This window comes from Ochotona curzoniae, unplaced genomic scaffold (genome assembly GCF_017591425.1).
Source record: "Ochotona curzoniae isolate NIBS_2020 unplaced genomic scaffold, NIBS_Ocur_1.0 contig_4612, whole genome shotgun sequence".
In the NCBI taxonomy this organism is placed as follows: Eukaryota; Metazoa; Chordata; class Mammalia; order Lagomorpha; family Ochotonidae; genus Ochotona; species Ochotona curzoniae.
The window spans coordinates 3,039,791-3,065,365 of record NW_024466343.1 but is presented as its reverse complement, the minus strand read 5'-3'; the positions used below and the strand labels follow the sequence as shown (position 1 = coordinate 3,065,365).

The 25,575-nt window shown below is 33.8% G+C and overlaps 1 protein-coding gene across 2 annotated transcripts in view; it reads left to right on the top strand.

Annotated features, from left to right (window-relative positions):
• The window catches only part of NEGR1 (neuronal growth regulator 1), an 808,008-nt gene that overhangs the window by 452,911 nt on the left and 329,522 nt on the right, over positions 1-25,575 (top strand). For both annotated transcript variants that reach the window (XM_040987281.1, XM_040987282.1), the window contains exon 3: positions 11,456-11,581. In XM_040987281.1, coding sequence (XP_040843215.1) covers positions 11,456-11,581 — 126 coding nt within the window. The remainder of the gene's footprint in view (positions 1-11,455; positions 11,582-25,575) is intronic.

Sequence of the window (25,575 nt, the reverse complement as noted above, 5' to 3'; positions counted from 1 at the left end):
TTTCTTAACGTAAGACTCTAGTTCCCCGGGAGATGTAATCACAGCTAGCCCATGATGGATGAGTTACTAACTTCAGTGTGATAATGTATATCTTTTATAAGAAACCAGGGAATGCAATGTGCAAGTGGATTCCTTGATTCTCCCAAGGGAAAAATCAATGTAAGCCACAGACAGGAAGAGTGTGACTCTCTGGCTGAGTCCAGAGCTCACAGGGCTTGCAGCATATGGTGGAGATTTTGTACACACATAAATCTGCAGACACTGTTAGCTTTCATGGAACATGTAAATTTTTGTTTTATGAAAGATTTCCAGCATGTGGTGATGCAGCGTTTTCAGGGAGAGCCAGTTTTGTTTTCCTAATTCCCATGAAGGTTACACTCTGGTTTCTCTTCAGATCATGTAAATCTTTCACCTTTTACTAATTCCCATGAAGGTTTTGTTTGGATTGGAACCAGGCTAAAACCGGAGAGATTGCATGATTAATAACAATAATAGTAATCAACTCTAAATATGTAGCAAATACTTACAGTTTCCAAATAGAAATTAGCAATGGGAACTGGTCCATTAGCATAGCAGTTTTTTTCAGACCCTATCATCCCCATTGATTATGTGTATGTATATATTGTCTTGGCCTACAAAACTCACAAATATTACTTGTCCATAAAGTTGCAAGTTTTACATTTCTTAAATGTAAATAACCAGGGATGTCACCCTCCTGAAATATTTTGCTATCCATGTCTGAGTTCTCCATTTGTCCATTTTTTCACGTAACACCAACACCATCTGACTATGCAGTATTTTTATGTCATGTGTCCAAGTTGTATTAGTTCTTCAGCTTCCATTATGCTCAAACAAAAATATTTGTAATCAGGCACAATTTGATGGATTTAAAGAACAAATTTTTTTTTTCACTCACAAGGCAGAATTTGAATACTGAATGACTTAAATATTTGGGGCCTAAACAACCCTAGTCCTTCCAAGACTCTTTCTGGTATCTCAGATATCCTCATGTATTGTCCACATGTGTACTGTCTTTGCTTTTTCTCTCCATCTTGGTGGACTCAGGCTAGTCAGAACAAGCATACTGTTTTCTAGGACTCCATGAACTTATAGTCTCAGAGAACAGAAAAAGGAGACAAATGATCATTTTTAGCATGACTCAATTCAGAAGACACATTGTCCTCCAGTTTTGTTGTTTTGAGCTGAAGTGTTCAGGGAGGTTGAGAAGAAAGCCTTCTTTGGAGTGGTAGGAATGTTAAGGAATTTATAACCTTGTTAAGAAGTTACTACACAAACAAGCTGTCACAAACACAGTTGAGTTGATAAATGGAAAGTTTGGTAACTGGAATGTATACTCCACATGCTCTTTCTTGCTAACATAACAAGAATAAAACTTATGTAGACCTCAGTATACTATACAATGTAGTACATGTTTAACAAATATTGACTCTTGCTTTCAGTTTCCTTTTTACATATGGCTAATAGCAAACACAACGTTCATTTAAATTTCTATCCAACTGCCTTCTTGCTTTCTGTCTAGAGCACAAGTGTTGAGATCACACCATTTACTTTCAATAGACTTCAGTACCACTTTGCTACTGAGCTTGTTAAACCGCTTGGAAATATACAGGATCTATGTAGAAATACATGACTTAAATTGCTGATAAGAAGTATCTCAAAATATTAATATTGATTCTCATTAACTAGTAACATAATCCATCGATCTATGAAATTGCCTATATCCTTTTGTTTCGTGCCAAAGAACAATTTTAGGTGTTATGACATAAAACAATATTCTGATTTTTCTTTATTCTTCATATGTAGGTGGACATAGTTTTCACTGGGTGTATATATATATATATATATATATTTATATATATAATCTACATAGTTTGGAAAACATTATTTATAAAGGATGAAGAAATTCTAAAAAGACATATTTTTTCTAAAGATATGGAAATGACATTTTTTCTGCAAGTACAAAAAATCAGGGTAGCACCTTTAAGCTACAAAAATCTACTAGGTCACATTTATAGAAACAACCTAACAAGGAACATTCATTTGAATGTAAACAGGCTTACTTCATGCTATCAAGAGCCAGGTGTATATTATCTCTGCAACACCAGGGGCAAGTATTGGCCCCTCTGGAGCTTTAAAAAACATAAAAGTAAACTTTTAGCAATGGGAAATGTTCATTTAGAAGGCAGTGGAGTTCTAGTCTGACACAGCTGGGTTGTTTCCCACAGTTTATGTGGATGATAATTCAATGCCAAAGATGAGCAGAAAAAAAGCAACAAAAACAACTTTCACTAGACCATTCTGGAGGGCATTTCTTGACATAATTCCTAAAAGAATACTGGAGCTGGCCACTGTATTTGTGAGAACAGTGACTACAAAAAAAAAAGTCCATACATTTCTTCAAATATATTCTTGGAAGCGGAGTCATTGAAAATGAACCCATTTCAATAGTTCAAAAATTTTAAGTTCTTAACATATAATGACTGCCAAAATGTTTCTAGAAAAAGCTTATTATTAATGCTTAATAAACTGTGACTATCAGTGCAGGTTTGGAAGATGGATTTAAGAATGCTGCCTTCTATCTTGGAACCATTCAAGTAAGTCAGGATGGACCTAGAACGAGGTACAACAGAGAAGTGACATCTGCTCTAAGAACACTCACATGAGGAAGCCAGTTACTGGTCTTTTTATCAAAGAAAACATTACTTTCCACCAAAGAAACATTTCTGGCATGGAAATATTTTGTACAGCAAGTGAAAAACTTGTCTTCAACGAAAATTTTAAATTATTATAGAAATATTAAGCTACCAAAATCTGTTATCTCAAAATGATTTATTTACTTGAGAGGCAGACACACACACACACACACACACACACACACACACACACACACACACACACACTCTGTGTGTGTGTTTGTATAGATATGTATATATACATATATACACACTATATATGTATGTGTGTGTATATATATATATATATATATAGAGAGAGAGAGAGAGAGAGAGAGAGAGGAAAGAGAGAGAGAGAGTGCTCTTGTCTGTACTTCACTCCTCATTTGTTTGCAATAACTGAGGTTTGTCATTACCAAAACAGATATCCTGGAACACAATCCAACTCCTCCACAAGGGTAGCCTAAACCCAATAATATGAGATGCCCATGCACAAACCTTTAAATTTCTTTCATCTGATTTAAGGTATATTAAACCTTTTTTATATGTGTGCTATTATTTTCATTGACTACTGAAAATATACCTAGCAACAAATGCTTATGCTTTTTAATGAGAAAAAGCTTATTAAATTTTGGGAATGCTTTGTGTTCTCTTTTTCTAATGAGACACAATTCATGCAATCCATGATTAAAGGAATATAGAGAGAAATAAATGAGAGAGGGGAGATATGTCACCTGTAGCTCTTCTGTGACTTTGTGTTTTCTGGAGTTTGTCCCTCTCAGATTCCCTCTTTTTTTTCGCCTCATTGGTAATTGCCTTCTTACTGTGCCGTACAACTGATTTTGAATGTTTCAAGGAAGACTTATGCGATGTGAAAAAGCTGTCCAGGTCATATTTCTACCTTCTTTGTAATACTGTTCAATACTCAGCATCTTCTCTCAATAAATTTGAAAAGAAATACCAATTATCTAGGCATCATCCCTTCTAATATTAATCTGAAAGTGAAATAACTTGTGTGTTGATCCCATGAAATGTCTCTAATTGCAATGGATATTTTTAGTTAATGGAGAATCTTGTGGGAAGCTCATTTCTGATATCCTATAAAGCAGTGTTTTCAAAATCTGTGTATTGTAGGGGTAACAATTAAGTATGTGTCCAAGATCTCCTGACATGGCCTCATCACTCCCCAAGGTTTTGAGCAGCTCATCAGTTAATTAGCAGGGTGAACACAGTCAACTAATGTTTTAAACCCTCAAGTTCTGTTCAAATATCATCTGTTTCTTAAAGCTTTCTTCATATCAGCATCTTCTGTAGTCGTGACTCCATAGAAGAGGCAGATGTCTAGTCTGTGTTCTCAAAACACCTTGTGAGTTCTTTTTTCGTAGGGCTTACAACACTATATTTTAATTAATAATGTTTCATGAACTCCTTATATATTAGGTTGCTGCTCAATAAAAATCTGTTGAATGCATAAATGGATGTACCAAAATAGGTCAATCTGTTTTATAACTAATCCATAAAGAACAAAAATAGATGGAGAAAATTTTGTAGATGAGGAAAAATAGCAAGATAAGCAAAATGATTAAAAATTTGAAAGGAAGTCTGAAAGGCATTTTCCAGAAATGTGCTATTCACCTCCTAGGTTATTCTGGCATATTCTATCGGTAGGCAATTCATGAATCTGGCAAGCTTACATTTACGGCTCATGCTTGGGTACTTTTCCCCTTTTATCACTTCTCTCTGAGTGATGAGAGGAGGAAAGGAGCCATAGAAACCTTTGAAATGTCATAAACCACAGAAAGCCAGTTATAGTCTAGCTGGAGAAAACAATGTTGCAGGCTATAAGCAGACCATGAAACCATCAAACATACACTAGCAAACCAATTTGGGGAAAAAAATATATATATATGTACATATATCATGAAAAATGCTTTTTCTCAGTATGAGAACAGCACCTTTTCCAGGAAGTTTGCTATGTAACATATATCTGTTTTTACCTTTTGGAAGCTAGCCAGAATAAAAACAGTGAAGCACCAGTCCAAAAAGGAAGAATGGTCTTTTGATATTGCCAACCATTACCAGGTAGGGGAGTGCAAAGAAACCAATTCTCTCAAGATTTATAGTTATGTCTAGCTTCTTGACTTAAGCAATTTGAAATAGCTTCAGAAATATTCGTTTATCGGAACTAAACCAGCCCTTGACAAGCCTGAAAAGGAAGCATTTTCAAAAGTAGAGATAGTATGTATATATTGTTGGTGTTGAATCCTTTTGATTCTAATTTTCAATATCTTCTAAAGGAAAAAAAGTATCCTAACAAATCTATAAACAAGTCACTACTATATTAGGTATTGCAGTCCATTGTATTGAAAATAGATTTTTATGCTTATTGTCAATAGTTCCTCATATTTGTATCCAAAATGTGAAGCGTGGCATTGGGATAGGAAAACACTTTGTTTTTAGATTAGTCAAAAGAAATGCTGGACCCCTAGATTCAGAGAATCCCCTTACAGTGCGTGGGGGGAGTGATAAATCACACGATCCCTTACAATTATAATTGCATTTTCTACCAAATTCTCTGAAATTATATTATTGAAAGTTTATAATTGTAAAGAACTTTATGTTAGATCTTTACTGAGAAGCTAAATAAGTATTAGCTTAGCATGTAAAAAGCAGAAAGCAAATATCCATCAAATACCTCATGTGTGCTTTGCTGATACCAGATATGTTATTAAATCGTTTAAAAGTCCTCATCATAGATTCTTTCAAGAAAAAAATACATCACAAACAGGTAAATGAAAGAATAACAATGTCACTCAGCTTTCAAAAAGATATAATGATAAAGGACCCGTGCCTGTGACTCAATAAGTTAATCCTCTGCTAGCACTGACATCACATATGGGCACCAGTTCTAGTCATTGGTGCTTCACTTCCAATCCAATTCGCTACCTATCACCTGGGAAAGCAGTAGAAAATGAGTCAAGTCCTTGGCCTCCTGCACCTGCCCCGGAAGACCTGCAAGATGCTCCTGTCCCCTGGCTTTGCATTGGCTCAGCTCCAGCCATTGCAGCGATTTGTGGAGTGGAGCAATGCATGGAACACACCGCTGTCTTTCCTGCTGACTCTGTAAAATTCTGCCTTTCAAATAAAAGTAAATAAAAATTTAAGGTTTTTGTGGTGTGTCATATATTAAAAAGATAATGCAAACACTCAGAATATTATTAGTACAAATGTTTATTTTCATATCATGCAAATTGTTTTAGTCCATTCAGGCTTCAGTGACAAAATTCCATAAACAGTGTGGTTTATAGCAAGAGAAACCATTTACTTACTCCTCTATAGCCTGCAAAGTCTAAGACCAAGGTGTTGGCTGAATTGGTGCTGGTGAAAGCCAACATTTTCCTAGACAATACCTTCTCCCTGAGTTCCTGCATAGGGAAAAGGTCTAGCTTGCCTTCATGAGTCTCTTTTAGATGGGCGCTAACTGTATTCATCATCTAATCATCTCCCAGTGATCCCAGCTCCAAATTGCAAATATTTAAGCTAGCATATAGCATATACTCAGAAAAAAGATCATTGAATATGATTGTTATAAATACTAACATACCATTTTAAACCAAATGTGATGATTTTAGCGTTTATTCAAAAATGACATTTTACTGCACAATTTATTCATTGTGGTAAGTTTGCAGGGTAAGAGAAGTCATGATGAAAAGATATGAGTTGAGCAGCGCATCAGAGAGAGAAAGCAACTTCTACATTTGTTTCCTGTTTGTTTCACAGAGTGTTTTTTAGCGAAAGATATAGTGATTGCATGGAAAACCAAACAGATATATTAAAATGTTTACCAATGAACTTTTAACTTAAGTGAATGAATGTGAAGACATGGAATACATTTGACTATGAAACATTGTTTTCATTCTGTAACCAAATGCAGCAGGTAGGTTTTGTGCCCAGAACACCGTAGTTTCAATAAAAATTATTTTTCAGCAATTGTGTTTCAGATTAGTTAAGTGTTCAATCCATCGTTTAGCCCAACAGCCTAAAGAAGACTGGACCTGTATGTGTCGTGGTCTTTCATAGACTCTAAGCAGGAGAAGAACTCAGTGGGGGACAGTTCATTGATTCCAGTGAGGCAGTTAAACATTCCACACTTTGTGTTTACTATGAAACCAACTATCAAGTACATTCTCTAAGTGGTTGTAATATCATGTGTGATATATATCATTTTGTGAAACTTAATGAAGCAAAACAGTATATGCTCATATGATACATAGATTGGTTGCCCTTATGTTGGATTCTTAAATCAGTAAAGGTTATGACTCATACTAAATAGTTGAGTTTTGGAAGAAATTATTAAAGTTAGATCTGTGAAAAATGCCGGATAAGCAGCAAAACCTTTTATTTATAGACGTTAAAAATATTTGCTCATTTAATAAAAGGAGAACTCCACAAAACACTAACAAACTCAAATTATTGGTAGTAATCACACATGTGTGGACATGTAAATATATCTGTTTAGCTATATATTGTAGAATTTCCCTAAATACTGCTGTCTCATACTTTTCTGAGTATGATATGAAATGTGGTTCAAGTAAGGAAGGCAGTTGAGAAATGTCAAAATGCCCACAGTTTGCTACAAGTGAGGTCAACAGTAATTGAAATTACTTTTAGCGAGTTACACATAGATACAACTAAAAACACATCATCTGACAAAATAAATGATTAAAATGGAAGACATGTTAAGTAGTAGTTGAATCTGTGGCCAACAGAGTAAAGGCAAAACAGACTACACATTTGAGTCTCCAAATTTTATCCCTTTAATTGTATGAGTTTTTTAAAATTAGTTTCACTCTACCAACATCATTTAAACCCATGACATCCATCATTTTGGTACTGTGGGTTAAACTGCTGCATGCAACATAGTTATCGTACACCGGCCCCAGTTTGTTCATCACAGTTGTTCCACTAATGATTCTGATCCCTGATAATGCACCTGGAAAAGCAGCACATGGCCCAAGTTCTTGGTTCCTGCCACCCATGGAACAACTCAGATGAATTTCAGGTTCCTGGCTTCAACCTGGCCCAGATCCAGGCATTGTACCCATTTTGAGGGAAAAATGGTGCATGTCTCTTTCTCTCACTAAATCTGCTGTTCACATAAATAAATCTACAAAATACATCCACTTGAAATCTTTGTTGCTGAGATAGCTTCTAATGGCTGGTACAAAGCAGTCAGTAACAAATACGTTGTAAAATCTTGTATCTCCAGTTAGAGTTTTATAATTCAATATGATATTTAGAATTTCTATATTCTGTTGTATTTTATTTATGGTAACAACAAAGAAACATTGCTTATGCTATATTACCTTTTTTGCATACTAAATAGTTTTATATTTGTACAAATAGCATCATTTTATTTTGTATTAGTACATAAGCACCTAAATAATTCACACTGCAACCCAAAATATTTCTTCATTACTAGTAGTTATTTAGTGGCTTAAAACTTTTGACTCAATAATCTGATTTCCCACTTTTTTATGAAAACTATTTTCAAATGCTGAGAAGTTAACTTTGAAATGTTAAGAGTCATATATCTGGATTAATGAATTATTTTAAAAGTCAAACATCTGTAATATTAAGATATTCTAAATGTCCTGATTTTCTTGATTTTCTCTGAAAGCACTGGAACTATTGGACATACCTCTCTTCTAAACTTGTTGCTTCAGGGCATGTTGTCAATATTGGACATGAAAAGGAAAATTCAGGGAAGTCGAGAATCTTCCCCACCTGTGTGCATCCATCTTTTATAAACAAATTGTAACTCAGGAATGCTCCCCAGAATCATGACGTTCAGAAACCCCAGACAAGCATTCCTTCTCTTACCCTGAACTCTGAGTGGAAGCATGTTTTCCTGCTTCCATTTCTTAATCTTTGCCTCGTGGGAAGAATGCTCAATATGTAACACATTTCCTGAGGATCCACCATGTTCTGTTGACAGAAAGGACTGCTCTGAGTGCCCGGCACAGTAGACTAAAAGCTGAAGTCTTCGCCTTGAATGCGCCAGGATCCCATGTGGGTGTCAGTTTTAATCCTGACAGCTCCACTCTTCCCATTAGCTCCCTGCTTGTAGCCTGGAAAGGCAGTCGAGGATGGCCCAAAGCCTTGGGACCCTGCACCCACGTGGGAGACCTGGAGGAGATTCCTGTCTCCTGGCTTCGGATTGGCACATCACCGGCTGTAGTGGTCACTTGTGGAGTGAATCATCAGGCTGAAGCTCTTCCTCTCTGTCTCTCCTCCTCTCTGTATATTTGACTTTGCAATAAAAATAAATAAATCTTAAAAAAAAATGACTGCTGTGATCATCACCGATTTCACCAATTTTCCATACTTTCATTTCTATTATGCTATTTTGAGGCTTTTAGTAGCTTTCCCATATTATAGAGAGCAGTGAATTCAATAAGCTGTCATTCATAATTCATTTGAAAAGAAAAAAATCACAAAATTTATCTCTGTTGATTTGATTCTGGAAAGTTGCCTCGTAAGACATGTGTTACTTAACTGAAATGGAAATGGAGGATGTGAAAATATCTGTCTTCTCTAAAATATTTTTCCTATCTTTAATGGTTACTGTATCAACCCTATACTTACTTTCAAATATCCAAATATTTTTGTAATTTTTATGGCTTTTCTGGTTAGGTCTTCTATTCGTCAGTACATTCTGAAAATTTTTCTCCCCTTCCCTCCTATGTTATTTTAATGTCTTTATTTCTGTTCTGTTTCAGTTGAACAGAAAAGAGTCATCTGTTTGAAATGATTTTCATTTTCATTATTTTCCTGAAGAGAGCTCATTGAGTAGTTAGATGATAATATGTTTTTAATGCCAATTAAACCATGTCATTTAGAAACCGCTACAATAGTATATCACTTAGCAACAAGCCTTTTCCTCAGTCATAATAACCACTAGGTATAATCGAATGCTTTATATTTGTAATCACATCATCCTTGACTTTATTGTAGCAGAGGTTTGGTTCCACAGCAAAATCAATGATGTTATTCAAAGTATGTGTAATTTAATACACAGTTGCAGTAGGTTTTAGCAACTGATTTGTAAAATCATTGTAAAAATATCTCTTGCTTAAGTAAACTTGAAGAGTAGAAAAATTAAAAGGATTCCTAAAAACCAAAAATTTCTATTTTCTGATAATTAATAAGGTATTCAGTTGTCAGCTTTTTAGGTATGAACTAGGAAACTGCATCATGAATTATTTTTAGGGAGATAGAAAAGCTTATGCAGGGCATCAGTCAGTAACACCACCACCACAATGACCAAGCAACACTGAAATTAAAGCAAAATATCAACTATGTGCTTTTCAGCAGCTAATCATCATAGCTAACACTGATGGCAGCTATGTTTGTAAGTCCTTGAACATACATCGACTTACTTACAATAGAGTTTGCACTACTATTGTCTTCTCCTTTCACTAGGGCTAAGGTCAATTAACTAACTCATCCTGGACAACTGAGCTAGACAGCAGACAACTAAGGGTTCATATCCATACAATTTAGGATTACATGAGGTCATTTGGTTTCTAGAGAATATGAACACTTAATCATGGATTGTGGTTTTAGGAATTTCATAGGCAACATTTTAAAAAGGGTATTCACTGATAAAATTTTGGAGTAACAGTGTCCATTTTCCAAGTTAGAAAAAAGTAAATAAACAAGCAATATTTTGACCTCTACACTTGTCAATTAACAGTGTTAAATGGTGTTACAGAGGCTCTAAAGAGTTCTGAAGTGCAGATATGTTACATTTTAAAGTCATTACTAACAAAAATCCATCTGCTCTTTAGCATTCTTAAAATCTGTGTAGCTTTGGATATCAACAGTGAGAAAAATCCAACCTATATATGGGCTTGATATAAAAATCACAGATAAAAACTTCTTTCCAAGCGTCACATCTCACCTTCTAATCCTGTGCATCTTATTTAACTTAATTTAAAACCACCATGTATGAATAATGTTTCTGCTACTTTTTTATTTCAATGTTTCCAACTTCATTAGCCACTATTTTAGGGAAATCATTATTATAGTAAGGATACCTGGATTGCATAAATAGAATGATTATTCTAATTCAAATAACAAAAAAACACAACATATTTTAATTTGATCAGTGCTATATATTTTGATTGTTGGTTATTCTGATATTCTGGAATATTCACTGCCTGAAAACGGGAGAACGGGGAAGGCATCATGGTGCAGTGAGTTCAGTTGCTGCATAGTATGCCCACATTTCATATACCATATTAAAAAGCCTGCAATTGAGTCTACTACTTCCAATACACTTAAAGTGGGTTGCATCCTGGGAGGTAGCAAATGATTGTTGAAATGCCAGAATCTCTGCCACCTGCTATAAATGGAATTCCTAACTCAGAACTTTGGCCTGGACTTGTACTTTTTGTTATGGGGCAAGGAGACAACGAGAAGGGAATGAAATTTTTCTCTCTTTATCTCTCTTGCTCCCCCCTCTGCTTATCACTCCAACTTTCAAATCATTAAGTATATATAAATTAGAGAATAGAATAAATAATTTAACAAAACCCTTGTGTAGTCTTTGTGGTTCTGGATAATCGCTCATTTTAGATGTGGAACATAAGCCATATGTGTTTTTCATCATCATATCTTTATTGTGTTGTATCATACGTATTTCAACAAAATTTTATATATATTTTTCCTGATCATTGCATGTTTTGCCATTTCAGTTCCTCCGAAGATATATGACATCTCAAGTGATATGACCATCAATGAAGGAACCAATGTCACTCTCACTTGTTTGGCCACTGGGAAACCAGAGCCTTCCATTTCCTGGCGCCACATCTCCCCATCAGGTAATGTTGGAATATTTCAGTGTTGCTTGTGCACCCCAGCATTCTCACTTCTCAGAACTTAAGATGTGATTTTTCAAACACTGTGTTTTTTTTTATGAGGTGGAGAGCATTATTTTTATACCTCTTCTCTATACCTAAAAACATTGTAGTGCACAACTGTTAAAATAACAAGTTCAGTTGTAGCCCAGAAAAGAATCTTTGTCTCCTAATGTTTATTCAAAGTTAGGCTCACTTTAATATGCTAAATGATAAAATAAAACTGATTGAAAAATGTTTAAAATAGAAATGTTGCAAAAGTACTATCCTCAGGTAAATATAAGAGGATCTATTCAATCAGCATTCACCTGTTATCAGGCCAGCATGAACTTACAGAATGAAATTACAGAAATTATGAGGTTGCTGAGTCTAACTTCAAACTGTGTTTCAGAAACAGGATTTGGGGATGAGAATTTAACTCGAATGGATTCTAGAAACCCAAGAATAGGTCATTGTTCCACGATAACATAGATAAGTGAAAGTAAGGATTTCCCATGTTTCTGTTATCTCAGAGATAATTTTAGGAATACAGTGAAAATGATCGAGCCTACTCACTGCTATAGATGCAATTCTAACAAAATTATAAGCTGTTTAAAATTTGGATATGTGGATTACATAGCTTTGAATCTACTCCAGACCTAAGACTTCTTTTCTAATTTATTACTTTCCATGTTACCACATGACACAGTTGTATGCATAGGGGTTCTTCTCTCTCATTCCTTTTCCGCTTTACCCATTTTTTCCGTATCACTTGTTCCTGTGTTAATCATTACAGTATAATCTATTAATATAATTTATATGCTTGATTCTCTTACATCAAAATGTATTAGGATATGTTAAGTATAGGAAAAGATAGAAAACCTAATATTATAATACAAAGATACATTTAAGTTTCACTGAAAATTTCACTTTTTTTCAAGAGTAAAAATGTGTGCTGTACAGTTGCTTTACTTTCTAGTATGCTAATCTTCCTTGTATAATTCATATATCTATTTATGTGTATTTTTAGAGATTTACATATATAATTTTACTTCATATATTTTTTATAACAGAGAGAATATGTGATATTTGTCTTTGGGGACTTGCTTAATTTTCTAAGCATAATGATTAACAGCTGGGACCATTTTGTTGGAAACAGTAAGATTTCAATTTTTATGGCTGGGTAGTATTCCATACAGTAGATGTACCACAGTTTCTTTATCCGTTTCTCTGTTAATGGTTATCTGGTTTTTCTTTTCCCAGAATAGTGTTTTCAATGAGCTAGTCTCACGTCATTTTAGATAAGCAAAATTTGATTTTATTTGTTTAAACTTTTTGATGGAAACATCTACAATGTTGGTATGGTGATTATATAGACATAGGAAGAAAACAATTGGAAGATTTATTTTATCTACTAATGCTTTAATATTTTTCCTCCTATAAGTGCCTTTCAGTTTACTCATTTGTGCAATCAGTAATAAGATTTACTTAGACTATATGCTTAACATGACTACCAATGTGAGAGAAAATAATGTGACAGCAATATACACCATTATGTTATGCATCGTGTCCTCATACTATCTTGAAGTGTGACTGTGTTTTTCACTACCAACATTTCACTCTGTGGAGCTGATGCAGAAATCATAATACCTCTATGTGAGTAATGAATTCATGACAAAGCATCCCATAGGGTTTAGGTGAAACAAACTTAGATAAATGTGCTCTTAAACTGAATGCTTTATTTATGAATTCAGCTAATCTTAAGAAAAGTTCTTAGAGTAAATTTCCCTCATCTTGTTTCCTGCTTTCCATAAATTGCATCATAAACCCTGAAATATCTTTTAAATTGCAAGTCAATTTGCATGTATCTGAGTATTATGTTTTAAAGTATTTATAGGGTAGTGAATTAGAGCTAATGAATAAATGAATTATATGAAATTGCAATATTTGTCAAAAGAACACTCAGTACCTACTTTTCCATTTTTAAAAACAACAGTGTATAGCTAGCTATTAACTGTGGCCATGATACTCTGCAACACATATTTTAAACCTATTCCTCCAATTTTATTATAATTATGTGTCTTAGAACAGTTGAGGATCCTGGACAATGTGAGACTCAAATAAGAAATCAGACATAAAAATTATTAAGTGATATGCAAATGTATACCTGATTCATAATTATCTTTTTGTGGATTTATATATGCAATGACATATAACTTTGCAAACAAAAATAGAATCTCAGTTTTTATAGAATCTATTATTATTATTTTGGATTTGATTCTATATTTGGAACATTTGATATTATGCATGTTCTTCAACTATTAAATGTTGGATCCATTTTGCTTTAATTAAATTGCAGAAATGTTGGTTATAAAGTTATTAGAATAATGATAATGGATAACATCATGAAGCTGGCAGAAAACAGATTGGATTTATACTTAAACGATGCATAGATTTGTTTTCTGATCATGTCACATTGAGCAAATGATTAAAATTAGCATAAATATTAACTATTATTCAGTGAATAAGTAGACTGGGTGGATATTTTTATAAATGTTCCCAACAACTTCAAATTGTAACTTGTTAATGATCTATGTAGAGCACTGTGGAGTTTCTGCCTTAAGTAATATGTCCGGTAATTTTGTGAATGTTTTTTTCAATTTCCATATACGTAAATGAAAGAAAAACGGTGAGCTTCATCAATCTGTTTTTTTTTAATCTAAGAAACATCATTTTTCATGTGTTCTCCTGGTTTTTGTTTGTTTGTTTTTGCTCTATAATGGAAGAAAAGGCACCTCAAAACAATAATCAACATAAGAACAGTGTTGGCGTGAAGAGACACAAGTGTACTCTATTCCAATACTAGAAGCACTGCCAGTATTCACTTTCCTATATTCTAGAAAGAAAAACATAATAATAGACATGCTTACAGAGTTCTCTCTCTAGTTCACTCACTGAACCACGCCAGGCCAAAGGTGTAAGCCAAGAACTGGAAGTACAACCCTATTCTCCCATGTGCAAAGCCATGGCTTCTACTCAATTAAGGTCTCCTATTTCTGGAGCTGGAATAAAATGCAGGTACTCTGTTATGGGTGCCCCCAAAATTACTTTAACTGATAAGCCAAATACATTCCCCAACAATGCCAAAGTTTTCACACATTTGTTTTTGTTAGATATTTAACCAACTCTTTGGTGACTCTTACTTGCCTACTCATGTCTTTATGTAGTTTTAAAAATCAGAAAAAAAAAAAGACTACAATGTTATTTCCCTGATCTATAATAAAAATAAGGCTATGGGTTCAATCACACCACAAATATCACTGTACTGAGCTGGAGTTGGCATTGTACTGATTAATTCAAGTAACTCAGTAAACTGTCATTAAAAACATTTTTTCCTGACAAGTTACTTGACATATGAACTTCCATATAGCTTAGTCATGTCAATTTTCTGTTCTATATTTGGGGAAGAATTTCAGATAAAAGGTTTCAATGCTGAACATTTAGCCTAGCAAAGGTGTCCTCGAAAATATTGCTAGCTGTGATAAAGATGAAAATTCAAAATGTAAATGTAGGACTGTCACAGTGGGTTAGCTAGCTAATCCTTCCACTATAGTTCCAGCATCCCATATGGGTACTGGTTCATGTCCCAGATGTTCCACTTCTGATCTAACCCCTAGCTTATGGCCCGGGAAACAATGAATGATGACATTAGTTTTTGGGTTCCTGCACTCAAATGCGAGACCTGGAAAAAGTTTCTGGCTCCTAGCTTCTGGTCTGAATTCCAGCCATTTGTGGTCATTTGGGAGTGAAACAGTTGATGGAAGGTTTGTCTGTCTCTGCTTCACTCTCTGTAAATCTGCCTTTCAAATAAAAGTAAGTCTTAACACACACACACGCTCACACACACACACACGCTCACACGCTCACACACGCCTCTTGAAAGATGAATTCTACCAAAGGGGTATAGCGCTCACATCTTTCAAATTCGGAAAGTTGTAAGTTGAATCATTATTAAGAACTGCAGTATTCTAACCTTCCTCCCTTACCACTAACATCCCATCTGAGCACCAGTTCAAGTCCCAAGTCCCAGCTACTCTAATTTCCATCCAGCTACCTGTTTGGGGCCTGGGATAGCATTGGAGAATGGCTCAAGGCCATGCCTCGGCATCCGTGGGGGAAACCCAGAGGTAGCTATTGGATCCTGATGTTGGATAAGTGCAGCACTAGCTATTGTAGAGATTTAGGGAGTGAACCAACAAAAAGATGATCTTTATCTCTCTCTCTCTGTGTCTGTCTCTTTTTCTCTCTGTAACTCAATTTTTAAAATAAAAATATTGTTTAAATATTCAACTTGTAAAAATAATAAGTATATGCTTATGAATCTTTCCACAATATTATGGGTTTAGCTCACCTGACACTAAAAGAATAGTCTTGAATCCTACAAGTTTTCATAATCATGAGATTGCAAAATACTCCTTAGACTAATATGTCAGTACTCTAAAGTCTGTGGGCCAAATCACCTCTTCATGTTAATGAAGATATTTAGAACATTGCCAGATACATTTCTTACATAACACTAGTATTTATTTTGGCACTTCAACAGTAGAGCTGCGTAGTTGCCACAGAGACTCATGGCCAGCAAAGTCCAAGCCTTGCCCTTAAAAATAAATTTTGTGAAATCCTGCCATGGATATTTTAAAGAATTTGGCATTCGAAATTTTGTTTCTCAGTGACAGATGCACAGGGGAATCATATTAAGACTTCCATAATTATGTTGAACACAGTCTTAAGACAGACAACATTAATTACTAATTATCACAAAAAGCAGGAAACTATAAAAAATGAAAAGTAATAGTGAAAAAACACACCACATGTTCTGTTGCATCTGTTATTTCAAATAATTCTGAAAATAGCTCAAATCATCACACTCATAAACCAGAAAGTATCATTTAATGTTAATGATCTCCTGTCCCTTCCCTTTCTCCTTTTCTTATGATGTTATACTTCAGGACCAACACCAAGGGTGAGTTAATGAACAACCTGAGTGTGTGTTCTTTCTATGTTGAAGGCCTGTCATTCAGCCCCTGTTGTTTCCAGACTCGTTTTAGGTTTGCAATTTTTACATTGCACTTTGCTTATTGGCATTAAAAAGAAAAAAAATTAGTAAAACTAGCAATGTTTGCTGATGATATTTGAACAATACCAGAATTCAGAATACATGCTGTAGTAGCAATTGCATTATATTATCATAGTATTGTATTGGGAGTTTTTGCAAATTTCCATAATAGAATTTATGTAATGATGGGAAGTTAAATTTTACCATAAGATTGCATACCAATAATTTACGTATGTAATTAGAATTGACAATTTTGAGATATTTCCTTGTAGTTTTAACTTTTATTTTTGTTTGCCGAGTCCCTTTCATCTATGTGCAGTTATTTGAGGGTTATACTAACTTGTACGTATTCATAAGTAACAATGTCCACTATTTAAGTTTAGAGAGAAAGACATTTGTGGTGCTTTAAGGCACACGTAAGGCCAGACAATGAGCCTGAAGTCATGTTGATAATTATAAATAATAGCTCTCTATTTTCAAAGGAAAGTGGTTGCTTATAGTAAACAAGAAAGCTGAAACCCACTCAGCAAGTCATAAAAGATTTTATTTCTTATGGAATTAAGTTTTCAAATAAGGTGGGGCATTAGAAAAATAATGAGACTACAGCTTATATTTCTCCATGGTGAATTAAATTGAGAAAGAAGATTATGTTTAACATTAGTTTTTACAGTCTGGGAAATAGATTTGTTATTGGGTTTCCCCCAGTGAATTCAATGTAATGTTACACGTATTAGTGAAGGATATTGTATAATCATTGTTTCTAAATAGGTTTGGAACTTGTTTAAGGGTTTTTATGTTAGAAAATGAAACCCTTACTTTGGTTGTAAATTTCATGTTAATTCATACTTAGATGGGTTTCAATGAATGAAAATTAAATTCAAAATATTAGAAAGCATAAGGATCCAGAAAAAGTACTATTAGGGATGGCTTCCACGTAAAATGAGTGTGTCAGGTATCTATATGAAATATTAACACTTCTCTAACATCTGTTAATTAATGTGATAACTGATTTTCAGGTGAAATGCTATACTTCATCCATCACATTTATGATGAAAATACCATGAAAGTCATACATATTTATTTGAATACAAATGTGCTTTATCATTGTAGTGTCTCCTGAGGCGTAAGGTGTTGCAAGACATCTTACAAGTTAAGCAGATTAAATACAAGTAACACAGCCAAAATGTCTTTCAAAACAGAATCACTGGCTGAGTCATTCCGTTGACCATTAATGCATTAATCCATAAAGAATTATTTCTTAAAAGCCTTTAAAAGCCTTACTTAGTACTACTTTTATACTACTGGTTAGTACTCATAGTACTGATTAAAATCCAACTTGAATGTGGCAGGAACATTCAAACCATATTATTGCCAGAAATATAAGCTCAGATTCAACAAGGCTACCTTTTATACAAGTATCCCTTCATATACATATAAAGAATATTAACAATTGCTTTCTAAAAATTAGAACCCAAAGTGGCCTTATAAGTTACAGATAAGAACACATGGTTGAATGTCAATAAATTATTGCTACAAAATTAAATCTCGTGTGAAAGAGCACCATATCACTTTCCTTTAATCAAAATAACACCATTGCTATTGCATTTGAATTATACTCTAGCTTGCTGTAAAATTAGTTTTTTCCAGGATAGTCACAATTAGGAATAATTATTGCTATGAAAAATGGTGATAATTCTATTAACCTTAGATTTTAGACAGATAGATCTATAATTAGCATATTTATTCTCACTTTTTTGTGTAATACCTATTTCAAATTCAAGGAAGAATAAGTTTATTTTCAGGAAATCAGAGCAACATAGAAGGTACTTGATAAATATTTGTGAAATCATCATATTTTTGTAATGCAAACATCTTTATATACAATATTTGAGAGTATAAAATATTTTAATAATTAATACTGCTAAATGATTAAGAAAATTTAAATGACCTGTAATCGTATACATACACATATGTGTATAAATATGCAAATGCATATGTGCATTCCCCATACATATTAGGGAAATACCCAATAATACATTTATAATACTAGAATACCATTCATAAAGGCAATAAAATATAGTGCTTATAAGGACATTATTAGTGTTTGGAGGTCCTATTTTAAAATACCTTTCTGCTGCTCATTCATGTATTAAATGTCACATTTTTCACTTTTAATTTTATTGATATGAAGATACCAAATTTCGTAGATATCATTTTTAAGCTATCTGTATTTCTCTGTCTCCCTCAATTCCTCTGCTTCCATTTTCCGAACTTTGTTTTCTAAATTTTTGCAAAACATAATTTCAATCTACTCTACAGGCTTGATGCAGCACTACAATAAGCACAAATAAAATAAAATAAAATAAAATAAAATAAAATAAAATAAAATAAAATAAAATAAAATAGCTGCAATTCCACAGGAGTATGAGTAAAAGCCAAAACAACAATCAAATCACAAAATCTGTACTTAATTCCTGTACAATTTTTGGAAACCATATTAATTATCACATATCACATAAAACATGATATTTGTGTTTGGGACTGGGTTATGTCTCTGAGCATCATGGTGCCTAGTGGCATTAGTTTTGTTGCAGGAAGCAGGATTTTATCATTTCTTTAGAGCCAAGTGGTTTCCCATGATGTATATATGCCACGTTTTGTTTTCATAGCTATTTGTAGAATATCTGGGAGTATTCCACGTCTTAGCCGTTGTTGATTTGGCCACAATAAGCAAGGGTGTATAGATAACACCTCCATATATTAATTTGATTATTTTTCCTAAATTCCAAGAAATAGCATGGTGAGTTATTTTCAGATTTCTGAGGAATATTCACCTTGTCATCAATAATGGCTTTACTAGATACTAGATACTATTCTCACAGCCGTGTACTAGGGCACCTTTTCTGTCATATTCTTGCCAGCATTCACTATTTTATGATTTTCAAATGATAGCCAATCAAATTGGGGTAAGGAAAACCTATTTTGTTTTTTGTATTTTTCTGAAAGCTAGTGATCCTGAGAGATTTTTTATGTGCCTGTTAGCCATTTATGTTTCAGTTTTGAAAAGTGTCTGTCCATGTCCTCAATCATTTATCATATGCATAATTTATGATTATTTTTTCCCATTCTGTCAGTTACCTCATTAATGTGCTGAGTGTTCCTTTTTCAGGATAAAACCATCTTAGCTTAATGTAGTTTCGTTTGTCTACTTCTGCTTTTATTGCCTGTGCTTCTGGGGTCTTTTCCAAGAAGTCTTTGCCTAGACCAATGTTTTGTAGCATTTCCCTTGTATTTTCCTCTCGTAATTTTATGATATCCGGTCATAAATTTAGATCCTTGATCCACTGACTTTTGTATGAGGTGTAAGATCAGACCTTATTAAATATTTCTGCATGAGTAAATCTAATTTTTCCAACACAATTTGTTGAAGAGATTGTACTTTCTTCAGAGTTTGATTTTTAGTTAGTGTTTCAAAGTGTGGTTTTGTAGTGCATGGATATGTTTCTACAGTTCCTGTCCTGCTCCATAGATTTGCATGTCTATTTTTGTGCAAGTAACAGGATGTTTTGATTATAACTTCCCTGTAGTATGTCTCAAAATATGGTATTTTCATGTCCCCAACTTTGTTTTTGTTTTTATTGTTTAAGATTTCTCACTATATGGGGTCTCTAGTATTTCCATAAAAATGTCAGCATCATTCTTTTCAAGATATGAGAGGAGTATTTGTTTTATTATGATTAGAATTGCATTGAGTCTGTAAATTGTTTTGGCTTATTTGGATGTTTTGATAATATTGGGTCTTCACTTCCAAGAACATAGGATATGTATTTTTTGTTTTGGGAGGAGGGTTCTGTCTTTAATGTTTCCATTATAGCAAATTTTCACACCCTTGCTTAAACTGATTGCAAAGTATTTAAATTTTTTGTATCTATTGTAAATGGGACTTGTCTTGTGAATTCTTGCTAAGCCATGCAATGAAAAGGCATTTATTGATTTTTTGTGCTGACTTCATTATGCTGCAGTTGTTTGAAAATCTTATGAGTTCCAATAGTCTCTTAGCGAAATATTTTAGTTATCCTACATATAGGATCATTTCACATGTGAATAGAAATAAGTTGACTTTCTTGTTTCCCATTTTCTATCCCTTTGATTTCTTTTTCTTGCTTAACAACTCTGGACACAATTTCCAGAATTATATTGAACCACAGTGGTAAAAATGAGCAGCCTTGTCAGGTTCTGGATTTTAGTGTGGAAATGTTTCCATACTAAATATTTTCATTCAGTATGATGCTAACACTTGCTTTGTCATATAGTGTCCATTGTGGTCCATCGAGATAATCACAAATGTGATTTTTTATTCTTCATTTTCTTATCATAGTGCATTATCCTTGTTTATTTGTATACTCTGAACTACTCTGCATAACAGATATAAACTTTACTTGATCTAAATGAGTGGTCTTTCAGTCATGCTAGATTTAATCAGCTAATCCATTTTTGTATCTATAATCTTCAGGGATATTGGTCTGTATTTCTTTTTGTTTATCATCTCTTTTTTTTCTGATTTTGGAATTAAAATGACACTAGCCTCAAAGGCATAGTTTGAGAAAATTCACTCCTTTTCAGTTGCTTTGAATGGTTTTAAAATTGAAATTTTTTTCTTTAAAAGTTTTTTTATAATTCAATATTGAAGCTATCTAGTCCCAGGCTTTCCTTTGTTGGGATGATATTTTGATTCATTATTCAATTTCTGTCTTGCTGATGGACTCATTGATATTTTTTATGTCTTCATGACTTATTGCTGATAGAATGTAGGTATAGATCCCAAAATCTAGCCATTTTTTCCTGGATTTTCCATCTTGTTGACATACAATATATTTTGTTCATAGTATTTTTATGACTATTTTATTTATCTATTATCCTTTCAGCATTCCGTTTTCATCTCTCTTGTTTTTTTTTTTTTTTTTGTTACTTTGGCCAATTGTGTATCAATTTTGCTTATTTTAAATAAACAAGCAGTGCTTTATTTCACAGTTTTATATCTTTTAACTGGCTTTAATTTTTTTATTTGTTCTCTACGTTTAATTATCTCTTCTTTCTTTCTAATTCGGGCTTAGATTAGTTCCAATTTTTAAAGATTTATTTCTTTATTGGAAAGTCAGATATACAGAGAGGAGGGAAGATCTTCGGCCGATGCTTGCCAAGCCGAAGCCAGGAGCCTCTTCCGGGTCTCCCGCGCGGGTACAGGGTCCCAAGGCTTTTGGGCCATCCTCGACTGCCTTTCTAGGCCAGGAGCAGGGAGCTGGATGGGAAGTGGAGCTGCCAGGATTAGAACTGGTATCCTATGGGATCTCAGGCGCATTCAAGGTGAGGGCTTTAGCCGCTAGGCCACGCCGCCGGGCCTGATTAGTTCCAGTTTTTATTAGTCTTTGAGTTCATTGTTAGATCATGAACATGATGCTACATAGGGAAGGAGAAATGGTGAGAGGGGTATTCTTTCTGCTGGTACGTTCTTCAAATAGACAGACTCCAGAGTTAGAATGAACAGCTATCATTTGGGCTTCCCACATGGGTACAAGGGCCCAATCACTTGGGCAATAAAATGGACTGGGGGATGGATTACAAATGGAGAAGGTGGGCCTGAAGTAGTGCCCAAATTTTATGCTGGCATTGCAAGTGAAAGCTTACCCGACTACATCACAGCACCAGCCTCTCAGCTGTGCATTTCTTTGTGCAATTGAGACGATAGCAACAGTAATATCACAGAGCTGATACACAAGAAATGCTAGAGATAACGTTTAAAACACTACCTTTCCACAAACCTCCAGAATCCTATTTTTAGAAAATTTCTGACATTCCACTTTTTTGTAAAAGTGTATTGAAAATATAATAAAAAATGTCAATAAATACTGTGTCCTTTGATAATGATATCAAGTATGTGATGTGATGATTTTTTTTTTAATTTTGTTTTTTTTCTACTTAGAAAGTAGATTAGGGAATGTTTATTGAGCAACTCAAAATGAATTCTAGAAACAAAAGTGTAAATTATTTAATCTGATTCCAGTAAACTTATTAAAGGAAAGAGCATTGAGGAAAAGAAACATAATGCATTTGAAAAAAGTACATTTAATTTAAAAGCATGCTTTTAAAACACGTTTTAAAACATTGAAACATGTCTCAATAATTTCTGTAAAAAAAAAAATCTATACAAATAAATTAGAGTAGGGCTGGCACAGCAGTTAATCTTCTGTTTGAGGCACCAGAAACCCAGATATGCACAGGCTTTGTCCCACTGTTTCACTTCTGAATCAGTTCTGCAGTTATCATCTGTGTATATTGACCAGAGATGGGTTTTGAATTTAATGGTGCCATGTGTTTCTGTATATAATTATGATTATCTATACATTTTCTGATTTAGATTGGTTGTCAAATTTAATTACAGCCTAATAGTTTCAATAAACTTGAGGATATTTTCTATCTGAGAATAATGTCTTTACCTTCTATGAAAATGTTACAAGGTTTTTTATTTATTTTTTCTGTCGAGAAGAACATGCACAAATGTCTTCTAGCATATTGGAAATGTCTCATAAACTAGTGATAGAGTAATTTTGACTAACTGTCCGAAGAGTTGAAAGGCAGTATTTAGGATCAGGTGTTTCATATTCAGTCAAGACACCATTTGGGGTGCCTAATCCCTTATTAAAATGCCTGCGTTTGAATCTTGGCTTGGCTTTCAATCCTAAATTCCTGTTAGTGCACACTGTGGAGAGTGCCTATAATTTAAGTACATGAATCCCTTAAGTACCCGGATCCCTGACACTCACATGGGAGACTCAGCCTGAGTTTTCACCTCGCAGATGCAACCTGGCCCAGACTTGGCTATTGCAGGCTTTTGGTATCTGAACCAGGACAGGATCTTTCTCTAAATGCCTCTTTGTCTCTCTCCTTTCTCCCTATGTCTCCCAGACAAATAAAAAAAAAAAAGGGAAGAAAAAAAATTAAATGTAATATTTAGGAATGAGGATTTATGACATGCAAGTTTTTAATGTAAACTAAGATGGAGACTTTAAAAAGTACATTGAGTGTATATTTTTTCTCTAGCTGAATCTATAGTTCATTGTAAAATTCAAAAATGTTTAGACTATTACTCTGTGAGTTAATAAACTAATAACAACCTGTACTAGAAATATTGAAAACAGGTATTCAAAGTATATAAGACCACAGAATTCATCAAAATGATTCTTTTTTGAGGATTTTTTTTTATTTAAATTTTTTTTTTTTTTTTTGCTTTCCTTGTAAGCCATTTTTTAAATGTTTCTTTTTGCATTAGGCTTGAATGCAATCCAATACCAGCTGTATTGTTTCTGGACAGTAGTGAAGCTCTGAAGATATATTTCCCCATGCATCATCATAGCATTGCCATACCGACAATATATTAGTGTAATACATCTTCAGAGCTCTCAAATGAGAAGCTGTCTTGGAGGAATGTGGCGAGGAACAAATTCAATTCAATTACAGGACAAAAGAACTGGCTGAAGAGAAGGAAAAGAACTCTCAAAGCAAGATTCTCTGTGGAGTTGATTACAACTGATTATTTCATGGAAGTAATTTCCATTTTTCCTCTGTGATATAACAAAGAATAATTATGGATTTTAATCACATGTCTATAAAAACAAGGCAGCATCACAATTTTATTTAATATGTAATCCCACAATGTAAATCCATGCAATTTAGTTTATTAAAATGTAATAGGCAAGAAGACATGCTAAATTTTTAAAGAAAGTCTTCACTGACCTTTTTCACAGATTCAAGTGTAAGTAAGGATAAAGGTCCAGTGAAATGTAATCAAAAGGAAACAAATGAGAGAACCAATTCTATTTAGCCCTATCTTGACAATTTTCACTAGATTAGGCTATTTGGAATGATCAATAAGTCTTATTACTAGTGTATATTTGTCTTTGATATCCCTAAGGTCTTAAAAAACAGAACGATATCAATCTCATCATGGTACAAATATATTAGAACTGGAAATCTTTTACCTAGCTCATATGTTTCTCAATATTAAATTACTTAAGTGAAAACTCCATAATTCATTATCACAGGTTTATCACAAATATTTATCTTACTTCTTTCTTCAAAAAGCAGTGACTAAGCACATTTTGTCAGACACTGTTAGACATTTAATATACAGTGGTGAGAGGAAAAAAATACAGCTACTATAATCAGACAGTTTATGACCTTTTAAGAGAATTTGGAAGAGAACAAGGATTATGCATTAAGAAAGAATATGCATGCAACAATACCATACATTTTAGAAGCCTTGAGATTTGAGTATCAAAATTTTCTAAGAGAAGCAGTGCTATGCATTCTAATTGTATAGGAACAGCATTTGTAAATGTTTGAAGGCAGGAAAGCAGTTTAGGTATAGCAAGACTGAAGTTAATGGTTCTGGAATAAAATGAGGAGAAAAAAAGAGTGTCTTCAGCTGAGGTTGCATGCTAACTGGGGGTGGTCAGATCAAGAAGGAATGAAAATCAAGATAAGTATGGATTTTTTTTTTACCATATTTCCAACTTGAATCTATAAAAATCTTTTCAGAAACTCCATTTTTTAATTTTCATTTTATTAGGCTATCTTTGGGTATATAGATAATGAATTGTGGAGGGAACCTGAAGAATAGTCCTGGGGTAATTGAGATGCTGAATTTAACAAGGTTGATTACAGTGAGGAGAAGGAGCATTGACTGTAAGTTCCAAGTTATTATGGAGTAAAACTAACGAAGTCCAGTGGCTTGGAGATGGGAAATGCCTCTTAATTTTTGGCTTTATTAATTTGGAGAGTATGTATGCCATTAACTAAGACAAGG